This window comes from Panulirus ornatus, chromosome 1 (assembly GCF_036320965.1).
Source record: "Panulirus ornatus isolate Po-2019 chromosome 1, ASM3632096v1, whole genome shotgun sequence".
Taxonomy (NCBI): domain Eukaryota; kingdom Metazoa; phylum Arthropoda; class Malacostraca; order Decapoda; family Palinuridae; genus Panulirus; species Panulirus ornatus.
In genome coordinates, this window is record NC_092224.1 from 81,051,236 (window position 1) to 81,063,834 (window position 12,599).

At 44.7% G+C, this 12,599-nt stretch overlaps 2 protein-coding genes across 6 annotated transcripts in view; one reads left to right on the plus strand and one right to left on the minus strand.

The window, feature by feature from the left end:
• LOC139750180 (protein ABHD18) overlaps positions 1 to 12,599 on the plus strand; it is a 429,672-nt gene that overhangs the window by 232,674 nt on the left and 184,399 nt on the right. The window lies entirely within an intron of this gene.
• The window catches only part of LOC139750253 (uncharacterized), a 427,080-nt gene that overhangs the window by 27,890 nt on the left and 386,591 nt on the right, over positions 1 to 12,599 (minus strand). Inside the window, exon 6 of the mRNA XM_071664832.1 lies at positions 5,272 to 5,385. Coding sequence (XP_071520933.1) covers positions 5,272 to 5,385 — 114 coding nt within the window. The remainder of the gene's footprint in view (positions 1 to 5,271; positions 5,386 to 12,599) is intronic.

Sequence of the window (12,599 nt, forward strand, 5' to 3'; positions counted from 1 at the left end):
AGTTTGGGGAAGCCAAGGTAATTCATTAAAGACTCGTTGATTTCGTTATCTGTCGAACTGGATTATTTTTGGCATTCGGTTACATGTGGTATTTCTGGCATTATGGCGTATCTGGCACTGTTATATTCGCCTCTGGGTTGTATATGGTCACAGGCTATATTTGGCGTTAGGTTGTATGTGGCAGAGTTATATTTAACATTGGGTTATATATGGCACTGGGTTAAATGAATCATGAGTTTATATTTAGCACTGGGTTATATTTAACACTGGGACGTATTCGATACTGGGTTATATCTGGCCCGACTACATTTGGCGATAGATCTTGAGCGTCTCACAAAGCTGCATCATGAGTGGGACGACATGATCTCTCTCTCTCTCTCTCTCTCTCTCTCTCTCTCTCTCTCTCTCTCTCTCTCTCTCTCTCTCTCTTATAACAATCTCTCCTTTCTCTACGAGAGAGAGAGAGAGAGAGAGAGAGAGAGAGAGAGAGAGAGAGAGAGGGTTGCTTCGTCTTTAGTCTATCTGTTTGTGTCATTTCTTTCCCCTCTTCTCTCTCTCTCTCTCTCTCTCTCTCTCTCTCTCTCTCTCTCTCTCTCTCTCTCTCTTGAAAAACAGGCTGAAATGGATAAGCTGGAGAGAATTCCGGAAACGCTTTGCAAGTGAAATTGAGAGAGAGAGAGAGAGAGAGAGAGAGAGAGAGAGAGAGAGAGAGAGAGAGAGAGAGAGAGGCACGGAACACCTGGGCTACCGCCATCATGAAAGGCTTGAGGGACTTGCCCTCGTACAACAGCTGTCCTGGGAAAAGAGGAAGAGGAGGAGGAAGGTATACGATGATATACATACATGCGTGGCGCCAGACACAAGGGCGAAAGTCATATGTACCGGCATTAAAAGCCTGACGTATGGGGAGATGCGGAGGGATGAAGTATGTAGCTCGTCCTGGGGAATATATTAAACAGATACGTGGCGGAAATATTATGAATGTCGTATAGAGAAGGACTGGGAGTGTGGTATACTGGTGTATCCATGATGGTGAGAGGTTGGTGGGTTGGTTGGTAGGGTATTTGCTTAGTTTGTTGGGGTTTTGTTTGTTTGGTTGGTTATTTGGCTGGGTGTTTGGTTGGTTGGTTGGTCTAGTGTTTGCTTTGTTAGGTGTTTGCTTGTTTGGTTGGTTGGTTGGTCTAGTGTTTGCTTGGTTGGGTGTTTTCTTGTTTGTTTGGTCGGTTGGTTGGGTGTTTGCTTGTTTGTTTGTTTGGTAGGTTGGGGTTTGTTCATCTGTTCACTTCGTTGGTTGATAACTGGGTTGGTAGGGTTTTTGTTTGTTTGTTTATTTGTATGGTTGTATGGTAGAGAAGTTGGTTGGTTGGTTTGGTTTGGTTGTTGGCCAATCAACAGCCAGGGTCATTAAGGCCATTAGCGTCAAGCTGCTACATCCACCAACCCGAAAAAGCTTTTAACACCTTCTGCAGACCACGTACACTCCCACTGTGTATATGGCCTTGTTTGCCTAGTGGAATAAGGGACATACACTCCCACTGTGTATATGGCCTTGTTTACCCAGCGGGATAAGGCCACTTACACTCCCACTGTGTATATGGCCTTGTTTACCCAATGGGATAAGGAGCATATACTCTCACTGTGTATGTGGCCTCGTTTACCCAGTGGAATAAGGAAAATACACTCCCACTATGTATGTGACCTTTTATAATCAATGGGATAAGGAACATACACCCCGTGTGCATGTGACCTTGTTTACCTAGTGGGATAAGGAACATAAACGCGCACTGTGTGTGTGTGGCCTTGTTTACCCACTGGGACAAGGAACATACACTCCCACTATGTATGTGGTCTTTTTTAGTCAGTGGGTTAAGGGACACCCTGGGAGAAAGAATGGGATCCTTCAGTAGAAATTTGGAAATATAGTTTAGATATGAAAATTAGATTGAAATATATATTTTTTTTTTTTTTTTTTTATACTTTGTCGCTGTCTCCCGCGTTTGCGAGGTAGCGCAAGGAAACAGACGAAAGAAATGGCCCCCCCCCCCCCATACACATGTACATACACACGTCCACACACGCAAATATACATACCTACACAGCTTTCCATGGTTTACCCCAGACGCTTCACATGCCTTGCTTCAATCCACTGACAGCACGTCAACCCCTGTATACCACATGACACCAATTCACTCTATTTCTTGCCCTCCTTTCACCCTCCTGCATGTTCAGGCCCCGATCACACAAAATCTTTTTCACTCCATCTTTCCACCTCCAATTTGGTCTCCCTCTTCTCCTCGTTCCCTCCACCTCCGACACATATATCCTCTTGGTCAATCTCTCCTCACTCATTCTCTCCATGTGCCCAAACCATTTCAAAACACCCTCTTCTGCTCTCTCAACCACGCTCTTTTTATTTCCACACATCTCTCTTACCCTTACGTTACTTACTCGATCAAACCACCTCACACCACACATTGTCCTCAAACATCTCATTTCCAGCACATCCATCCTCCTGCGCACATCTCTATCCATAGCCCACGCCTCGCAACCATACAACATTGTTGGAACCACTATTCCCTCAAACATACCCATTTTTGCTTTCCGAGATAATGTTCTCGACTTCCACACATTTTTCAAGGCTCCCAAAATTTTCGCCCCCTCCCCCACCCTATGATCCACTTCCGCTTCCATGGTTCCATCCGCTGACAGATCCACTCCCAGATATCTAAAACACTTCACTTCCTCCAGTTTTTCTCCATTCAAACTCACCTCCCAATTGACTTGACCCTCAACCCTACTGTACCTAATAACCTTGCTCTTATTCACATTTACTCTCAACTTTCTTCTTCCACACACTTTACCAAACTCAGTCACCAGCTTCTGCAGTTTCTCACATGAATCAGCCACCAGCGCTGTATCATCAGCGAACAACAACTGACTCACTTCCCAAGCTCTCTCATCCCCAACAGACTTCATACTTGCCCCTCTTTCCAGGACTCTTGCATTTACCTCCCTTACAACCCCATCCATAAACAAATTAAACAACCATGGAGACATCACACACCCCTGCCGCAAACCTACATTCACTGAGAACCAATCACTTTCCTCTCTTCCTACACGTACACATGCCTTACATCCTCGATAAAAACTTTTCACTGCTTCTAACAACTTGCCTCCCACACCATATATTCTTAATACCTTCCACAGAGCATCTCTATCAACTCTATCATATGCCTTCTCCAGATCCATAAATGCTACATACAAATCCATTTGCTTTTCTAAGTATTTCTCACATACATTCTTCAAAGCAAACACCTGATCCACACATCCTCTACCACTTCTGAAACCGCACTGCTCTTCCCCAATCTGATGCTCTGTACATGCCTTCACCCTCTCAATCAATACCCTCCCATATAATTTACCAGGAATACTCAACAAACTTATACCTCTGTAATTTGAGCACTCACTCTTATCCCCTTTGCCTTTGTACAATGGCACTATGCACGCATTCCGCCAATCCTCAGGCACCTCACCATGAGTCATACATACATTAAATAACCTTACCAACCAGTCAACAATACAGTCACCCCCTTTCTTAATAAATTCCACTGCAATACCATCCAAACCTGCTGCCTTGCCGGCTTTCATCTTCCGCAAAGCTTTTACTACCTCTTCTCTGTTTACCAAATCATTTTCCCTAACCCTCTCACTTTGCACACCACCTCGACCAAAACACCCTATATCTGCCACTCTGTCATCAGACACATTCAACAAACCTTCAAAATACTCATTCCATCTCCTTCTCACATCACCGCTACTTGTTTTCACCTCCCCATTTACGCCCTTCACTGAAGTTCCCATTTGCTCCCTTGTCTTACGCACCCTATTTACCTCCTTCCAGAACATCTTTTTATTCTCCCTAAAATTTACTGATAGTCTCTCACCCCAACTCTCATTTGCCCTTTTTTTCACCTCTTGCACCTTTCTCTTGACCTCCTGTCTCTTTCTTTTATACTTCTCCCACTCAATTGCATTTTTTCCCTGCAAACATCGTCCAAATGCCTCTCTCTTCTCTTTCACTAATACTCTTACTTCTTCATCCCACCACTCACTACCCTTTCTAAACAACCCACCTCCCACTCTTCTCATGCCACAAGCATCTTTTGCGCAATCCATCACTGATTCCCTAAATACATCCCATTCCTCCCCCACTCCCCTTACTTCCATTGTTCTCACCTTTTTCCATTCTGTACACAGTCTCTCCTGGTACTTCCCCACACAGGTCTCCTTCCCAAGCTCACTTACTCTCACCACCTTCTTCACCCCAACATTCACTCCTCTTTTCTGAAAGCCCATACTAATCTTCACCTTAGCCTCCACAAGATAATGATCAGACATCCCTCCAGTTGCACCTCTCAGCACATTAACATCCAAAAGTCTCTCTTTCGCACGCCTGTCAATTAACACGTAATCCAATAACGCTCTCTGGCCATCTCTCCTACTTACATAAGTATACTTATGTATATCTCGCTTTTTAAACCAGGTATTCCCAATCATCAGTCCTTTTTCAGCACATAAATCTACAAGCTCTTCACCATTTCCATTTACAACACTGAACACCCCATGCATACCAATTATTCCCTCAACTGCCACATTACTCACCTTTGCATTCAAATCACCCATCACTATAACCCGGTCTCGTGCATCAAAACCGCTAACACACTCATTTAGCTGCTCCCAAAACACTTGCCTCTCATGATCTTTCTTCTCATGCCCAGGTGCATATGCACCAATAATCACCCACCTCTCTCCATCAACTTTCAATTTTACCCATATTAATCGAGAATTTACTTTCTTACATTCTATCACATACTCCCACAACTCCTGTTTCAGGAGTATTGCTACTCCTTCCCTTGAAATATATATATATATCTTTCTTTCATACCATTCGCCATTCCCCGCGTTAGCGAGGTAGCGTTAAGAACAGAGGACTGGACATTTGAGGGAAAATCCTCACCTGGCACCCTTCTCTGTTCCTTCTTTTGGGAAAATAAAAAAAAAGGAGAGAGGAGGATTTCCACCCCCCCCCCCCCCCCCTTCCCGCTCCCTTTCCTTTTAGTCGCCTTCTACGACACACGGGGAATACGTGGGAAGTATTCTTTCTCCCCTATCACCAGGGATAATATATATATATATATATATATATATATATATATATATATATATATATATATATATATATATATATATGATCAAGTCTTGAACACTCACCATGTTGGGCTCTGCAGGCCAGCTTCAGTCTGTGGCCCTCAGAGAAGGGCCCCACGCTGGCCCCGGTCACCGGGTGGCCCGCCCCGTCCACGAGAACCAACCCCGTCACCGACTCTGTCAAGCAAGAGAGAAAATTTGGTCAAACATATTGTTAGCTGCAGGTGTGTGTTGTTGAGGGGGGTACATTCAGGTGTTACGTGTGTGTATGTATGTATGTATGTGTGTGTGTGTGTGTGTGTGTGTGTGTGTGTGTGTGTGTGTGTGTGTGTGTGTGTTTAATTATCTATTTGTACGGCACGAGATATATTTGTTTATGAGGCCCCGTCTCTTGACCTTTCTTTACCTATGACATATCTTTTTACCCCCAGGAACTTCATTCAACACGACCACAGCCACTAATAGTCTATTGTACAGTATTTCCTCTGTCTCCATCCTCTCCTCCTTGTCTGTGATGTGGTCCTCTTCCACTCCGAAAAAAAAAGTCATGAACAATATACGTCTGTCTGTCTACCATGTGTTTCACAAGTGGTCCTCCCCATTTGTCATCATGTTCCTGGCTGTGTTACTTCCTCACCCTCGATGTCTCTGGGTTTTATCGACAATCCCCAGTTTTTGCCAACCTGCGCCGATGGTTAATACTCTCAACTCTATTTTTTGTCCCCTTTTTCTATATCTTCCATCGACCATCCTATATATATATACGTCCCTGATCGTTTTGTTATAACTGTGTATGTTACTCTTCACTCTACCACGGTCTTAATGTCTCCAGGTTCCTCTGCAGCAGTCAACACCCTCTGTGTTTCCTCATCAGGCTCAAAATCTACCCCCTAACCTTTCTTTTTTTATCTCTCTCTCTCGCTCGTATGTTTTTCATTCCATGTGTCTTCTTTCCTCTGGTTACAACCTGTCTGTCCAGATGACTTTAATGTAACCTTTGATTACATTTCCCAGTTCCTTATACTTCATATCTTTCATCAGTTGATACACTGTTGACTTGGTTCCCTCGGTGTAATGATTTCTCTTTCTCTTGTTGTTGTAACTCCCGATTCTGTTCTTCTATAAGTGTCAATAATTTCCCTATCCTCGCAGTTCTAGGATGACTGATGCTTTCATTCTTCTCTGATTTTGTTTTCCTCCGTCCGTCGTAAAATCCTCTCATTCTCCTTCATCCAGCCTCGTCCTTGCTGACACCTAATTATAACTTAATGGTCACGGTGCTCCGTCTTGCCCGACTCCATTTCTGATTCGAAATTGTACCCTACCTCGCCTCCTACCACTCCCACTGAACATATCTTACATGTTCTCACTCATTTGTTTAAGCTTAAAAAAGCGACGAACATCCTGACACCCAGAATTTCAAAACAATATCCTCTTTACTTACTTTAAGGTTTTAGATATTTACACCCAAACTTGTGTGTATGAAGAATCTAACTAGAAAAATCTTTGAAGTCAAACAGGTTTCTCACTCAAAACACCGTTGACTGTTACTGATGATAATATTCTTATTCAGTGCGATACACCTCAATAGATTTTTCATTCCAGTCTAGTAATTCACTTGGCCACATCCATCCACCGTACCTCTCCCTTGTCCACAACGTGAGACAAAATACCCACCATATATATATATATACATCAGTATGCTGGACCCGCCGCCTCTCATCAGAGTATCGCTTTAAATCCCTGATCCTCTCACAGATCCAGTCCTCGTATTTCGCCTCACTATACCTCGGTGACATGATACGTCTAAAGCACTTACTGCACCCACGGCAAGCCACCCTCTCTGTGGAGCCTAATACATCCCTCCCGCTACTCGTGGCACAGACTTGAGGTAGTTGTGTGTGTGTGTTGTGTGTGTGTGTGTGTGTGTGTGTGTGTGTGTGTGTGTGTGTGTGTGTGTGTGTTTTCAGATTGATAATAATGCCTGATAATGACTGATAATAATGAATTACAGTTTACTGATTCTGCTGCAGCCAAAGCCAGAATATTTACAGATAAATGATACACACAATGTAGTCAGCAGGATATAAAAGGGCGGGAAAAGTGTGTACACAGACACTGGTGGCTGTACTGATGGTGTACACGATCGCTGGAATGGGGTCTGTTCGTGCAGCTGTCTGTACGAGTCTAGAAGGTGCTCGATGCTGTTCTGATGGCGACGTGAACGTAGGGTCAAAGGCTGTCTGGCGTTGGGAGATGTCGGTGGCGAGAACAGTGTAAAACGAGCAACTTCTTCCCATCCTGTTTAACTGGGTTCCATGTGAAGGTTGCAGAGAGGTGGAGTGGCCAATGGACAGAGCGCCTTTTGATAGGTGGTGCAAGAGAAACTGAGAATTATCTTTTGTGCTCTTTTCCGCACCTTTTCTAATAGCCCTTCCCGTGTGTTAGATAACGAGGAAGACCACGTAGAGGAGGTATCGAGGTGTATTGGACGAAAGTTGTGGAGACGTTCTAGATTTCAGATGCAAGAGGTTCAAGGTGTCCTGAGTCGACGAAAGATATAGAGGCGATAGCTGGGGTGTTTCGACGATAGTTTATCGTCCGGAGTGACATCGAGACGCTTGGTGACCTGAAGAACCTGGAGGTTACTGGGGCACACACTAAGGCAGTAAGGGGTGGTCTTGGGCTGGAAGCAAGGCTGGTATCCATGACTACTACGGTCTTGGTCTGGGCGTCAGAGGCATGGCCTGTGGTGGTCCCGTTACGGAGGGTGATAAGGGTGTTGTGGAGGGCAATGTGGTCGGGATGTCACCGTTGCGCTTGTAATTCAGTTCGGAGGAAATAATGATATAATTACCATTACCGATTCTGGGTTTGATGTCAACAGAAGAAATTGCCTGGCCGACAACGCAGTTCCAGGGTACACTCTGTTTACTAATGACATGGGAAGCGAAGTAGGCGGTGGTGTATTGCTGTTCGTCAAAGCCTAATTGAATCCTATATCAAAAGAAATGAAAATAGCCGTTGAGAAAGTCGACTTGTCCATATACTTGGAGACAAGTCTTGTTCTTAAACAGAGGACAAAACACCTCTGAGTCTTCTATTTGCTGTGGTGTTCCTGTGGTACTGTGGCAACCCCTGGGTCTCATTAACATACAGTCTTCCATAATTTGTCTCCTGGATAATGATAATCACACAGACAGACGGGCTCCCCCTTCACGACCTCCATCTTTATCAATTATCACTCGGTTGGGTTCGCGTGCGTGTTTGTAATTACCTATAATGGCCCACTGAGGGAAGGGGATTCTACAGGCAATGGGGTTCCATTCCTCAATTTCTAATTACTTGCATACTTTCTTTAAATTACCTAGCACTATTTGTCTATTCTTTATCTCCTCTTAGCTGCTTCTACGAGTCTAGTACTCTCTTGCTGAAGAAATGCCTCCTCACAATCGTCTTTGTTACTTTTTCTTGCCTAACATTATCTTATGTGTTGTGGAGTCTCCTCTGGCACCACACAATTGCTCTACAGTAACATTGCCTGTGGGTCTTACCCAGAATCTCGCGTGTCTCCCCCTGCCCTTCTATACTGGGTCATCGAGAGATATCCTCCCGTCCTGAAAATGTGTTCCACTCAATTCAAACACTAATCTCGTTGTATTCGTTTGGGCCTGCTCATATATATATATATATATATTTGGTAAACAGAGAAGAGGTAGTAAAAGCTTTGCGGAAGATGAAAGCCGGCAAGGCAGCAGGTTTGGATGGTATTGCAGTGGAATTTATTAAGAAAGGGGGTGACTGTATTGTTGACTGGTTGGTAAGGTTATTTAATGTATGTATGACTCATGGTGAGGTGCCTGAGGATTGGCGGAATGCGTGCATAGTGCCATTGTACAAAGGCAAAGGGGATAAGAGTGAGTGCTCAAATTACAGAGGTATAAGTTTGTTGAGTATTCCTGGTAAATTATATGGGAGGGTATTGATTGAGAGGGTGAAGGCATGTACAGAGCATCAGATTGGGGAAGAGCAGTGCGGTTTCAGAAGTGGTAGAGGATGTGTGGATCAGGTGTTTGCTTTGAAGAATGTATGTGAGAAATACTTAGAAAAGCAAATGGATTTGTATGTAGCATTTATGGATCTGGAGAAGGCATATGATAGAGTTGATAGAGATGCTCTGTGGAAGGTATTAAGAATATATGGTGTGGGAGGCAAGTTGTTAGAAGCAGTGAAAAGTTTTTATCGAGGATGTAAGGCATGTGTACGTGTAGGAAGAGAGGAAAGTGATTGGTTCTCAGTGAATGTAGGTTTGCGGCAGGGGTGTGTGATGTCTCCATGGTTGTTTAATTTGTTTATGGATGGGGTTGTAAGGGAGGTAAATGCAAGAGTCCTGGAAAGAGGGGCAAGTATGAAGTCTGTTGGGGATGAGAGAGCTTGGGAAGTGAGTCAGTTGTTGTTCGCTGATGATACAGCGCTGGTGGCTGATTCATGTGAGAAACTGCAGAAGCTGGTGACTGAGTTTGGTAAAGTGTGTGGAAGAAGAAAGTTGAGAGTAAATGTGAATAAGAGCAAGGTTATTAGGTACAGTAGGGGTGAGGGTCAAGTCAATTGGGAGGTGAGTTTGAATGGAGAAAAACTGGAGGAAGTGAAGTGTTTTAGATATCTGGGAGTGGATCTGTCAGCGGATGGAACCATGGAAGCGGAAGTGGATCATAGGGTGGGGGAGGGGGCGAAAATTTTGGGAGCCTTGAAAAATGTGTGGAAGTCGAGAACACTATCTCGGAAAGCAAAAATGGGTATGTTTGAGGGAATAGTGGTTCCAACAATGTTGTATGGTTGCGAGGCGTGGGCTATGGATAGAGATGTGCGCAGGAGGATGGATGTGCTGGAAATGAGATGTTTGAGGACAATGTGTGGTGTGAGGTGGTTTGATCGAGTAAGTAACGTAAGGGTAAGAGAGATGTGTGGAAATAAAAAGAGCGTGGTTGAGAGAGCAGAAGAGGGTGTTTTGAAATGGTTTGGGCACATGGAGAGAATGAGTGAGGAGAGATTGACCAAGAGGATATATGTGTCGGAGGTGGAGGGAACGAGGAGAAGAGGGAGACCAAATTGGAGGTGGAAAGATGGAGTGAAAAAGATTTTGTGTGATCGGGGCCTGAACATGCAGGAGGGTGAAAGGAGGGCAAGAAATAGAGTGAATTGGAGTCATGTGGTATACAGGGGTTGACGTGCTGTCAGTGGATTGAAGCAAGGCATGTGAAGCGTCTGGGGTAAACCATGGAAAGCTGTGTAGGTATGTATATTTGCGTGTGTGGACGTGTGTATGTACATGTGTATGGGGGGGGGGGGGGTTGGGCCATTTCTTTCGTCTGTTTCCTTGCGCTACCTCGCAAACGCGGGAGACAGCGACAAAGTATATAAAAAAAAAAAAAAAAAAAAAAAAAAAAAAAAATATATATATATATATATATATATATATATATATATATATACACATATCTATTTACAACAATCACCACTGGAAAGAGAAAATAAAGACAAGTCACTCTACATCCAGATTTTCATGAAATCTCAGCACTTTACATGCCGTATTCGATACAGTATTTTTCATTTACTTATGACTATTTCCATATGCGGCCCGCATATTGATTACCAGTGCATTAGGCACTGTGTCTTTCAATACATATTCCATCTCAAGTACCAAGTGATCCTTCACCAAGCAGTATTTGATGTCGAGGTTACTGACCGTACAGGGTTGTATCCTTAAACTCTCGTGCCTCTGCTGAGTTCCCATGATGCCTCAGTACATAAAAAAGTTCCCTTGTACACATCCTAGTAATCTGGACTGCCGTGTTCTCGTCTCCGCGCGGATCTGAGTTTGTCGAGTGTCTTTTTTTTTCCCTCTCTCTCTCTCCTTCCCAGAAGCTAAAATCCCACAGTCAAGAATTTCTCGACCACTTTGACCGACTGATCTCGCTTCCTCCTGCATCGTGGTGATTGTTTCCTACATTATTTTTCCCCTCAGAGATCTGCTGCAGATCAGGACTGGGATAGACAGACTTTATCGAACTCTTATTTTTCCACTGAATAGTATGTTCTGTCTGAAAGGTCCATTGGGTACCATTATGTCTTGTTATCTTTACAATTCCTCTCACCAGAAAGCCTCCTTCACCTCTCCTCTGTATATTCTCTCCTCCTTTATCATGTAGTCTTCCATCAAGACCTCGCGCGATTCAGTATTCTCAACTGAGGTTAGTCTCGACTCTGTCCTTGCTGTCTGGTTTGATATCTCTTATGTGATCCTTAGATTAAAGGTCCTCGCTATTTCCCTTCAGTCCATGGGGAGTGGAATACATAATCCTCAATACAGACCTCATAATGCCATTTCCTTGGGCTCCACTGGCGCTGGAAGAGGCTCTGGTGCTGGAAGGGACTTGGGTACTGGAAGGGTCTCTGGTGCTAGAAGGGGCTCAGGTACTTTAAGGGACTTAGTTAATGGAAGGGTCTCTGGTGGTGGAAGGGGCTCAGGCACTAGAAGGATCTCTGGTGGTGGAAGGGGCTCAGGTACTTTAAGGGACTCAGATGCTGGAAGGTGTTCTGGTGCTGGAAGATGCTCTGATGCTGGAAGGTGCTCTGGTGCTGTAAGGTGTTCCGGTGCTGGAAGGGGCTCTGGTGCTGGAAAGTGTTTTGGTGCTGGAAGGGTTCTGATGCTGAAAGGGGCTCTGGTGCTGGAAGGGTTCTAGTGCTGGAAGGGTCTTTGGTGCTGGAAGGGTCTTTGGTGCTGGAAGGGGCTCAGGTGCTAGGAGGGTTCTGGTGCTGGAAGGGGCTCAGGTGCTAGGAGGGTTCTGGTGCTGGAAGGGGCTCTAGTCCATGAAGGAAGAATCTGTCTCTATTCCCCCTCCCCTCCATCTTCCTCACGTTTTTCACACCCCGTTTTATTTCCCATCTCTCTCTCTCTCTCTCTCTCTCTCTCTCTCTCTCTCTCTCTCTCTCTCTCTCTCTCTCTCTGAGCCTTTGCACTCCTCATCCTGTCCCGTCCATTTCTATAAACACTACTGTATTTGTCTCCCTACTCCTACACTTGTTTACCCCCAGTTTCAACGAACCCTTCAGGGAGCGACCCTTCCCTCCCCTACACACACACACACACACACACACACACACACACACACACACACACACACACACACAACCCGATCCTTCTTGCCTTATCTACATTCTCTCCCGCTCCCCTCACGCTCACAACGTACGGTGCTTCCACGATTTCGTTTTTCCACCTCACGTCTCATTCACTGCTTTGTGTCCGAGCCCTGTTTACTTTTCGTATCACACGGTTTCCTTCAGCCCAGGCATTATCACTCCGTTTCATTTCCCGGTTTGATCGCCTGCCG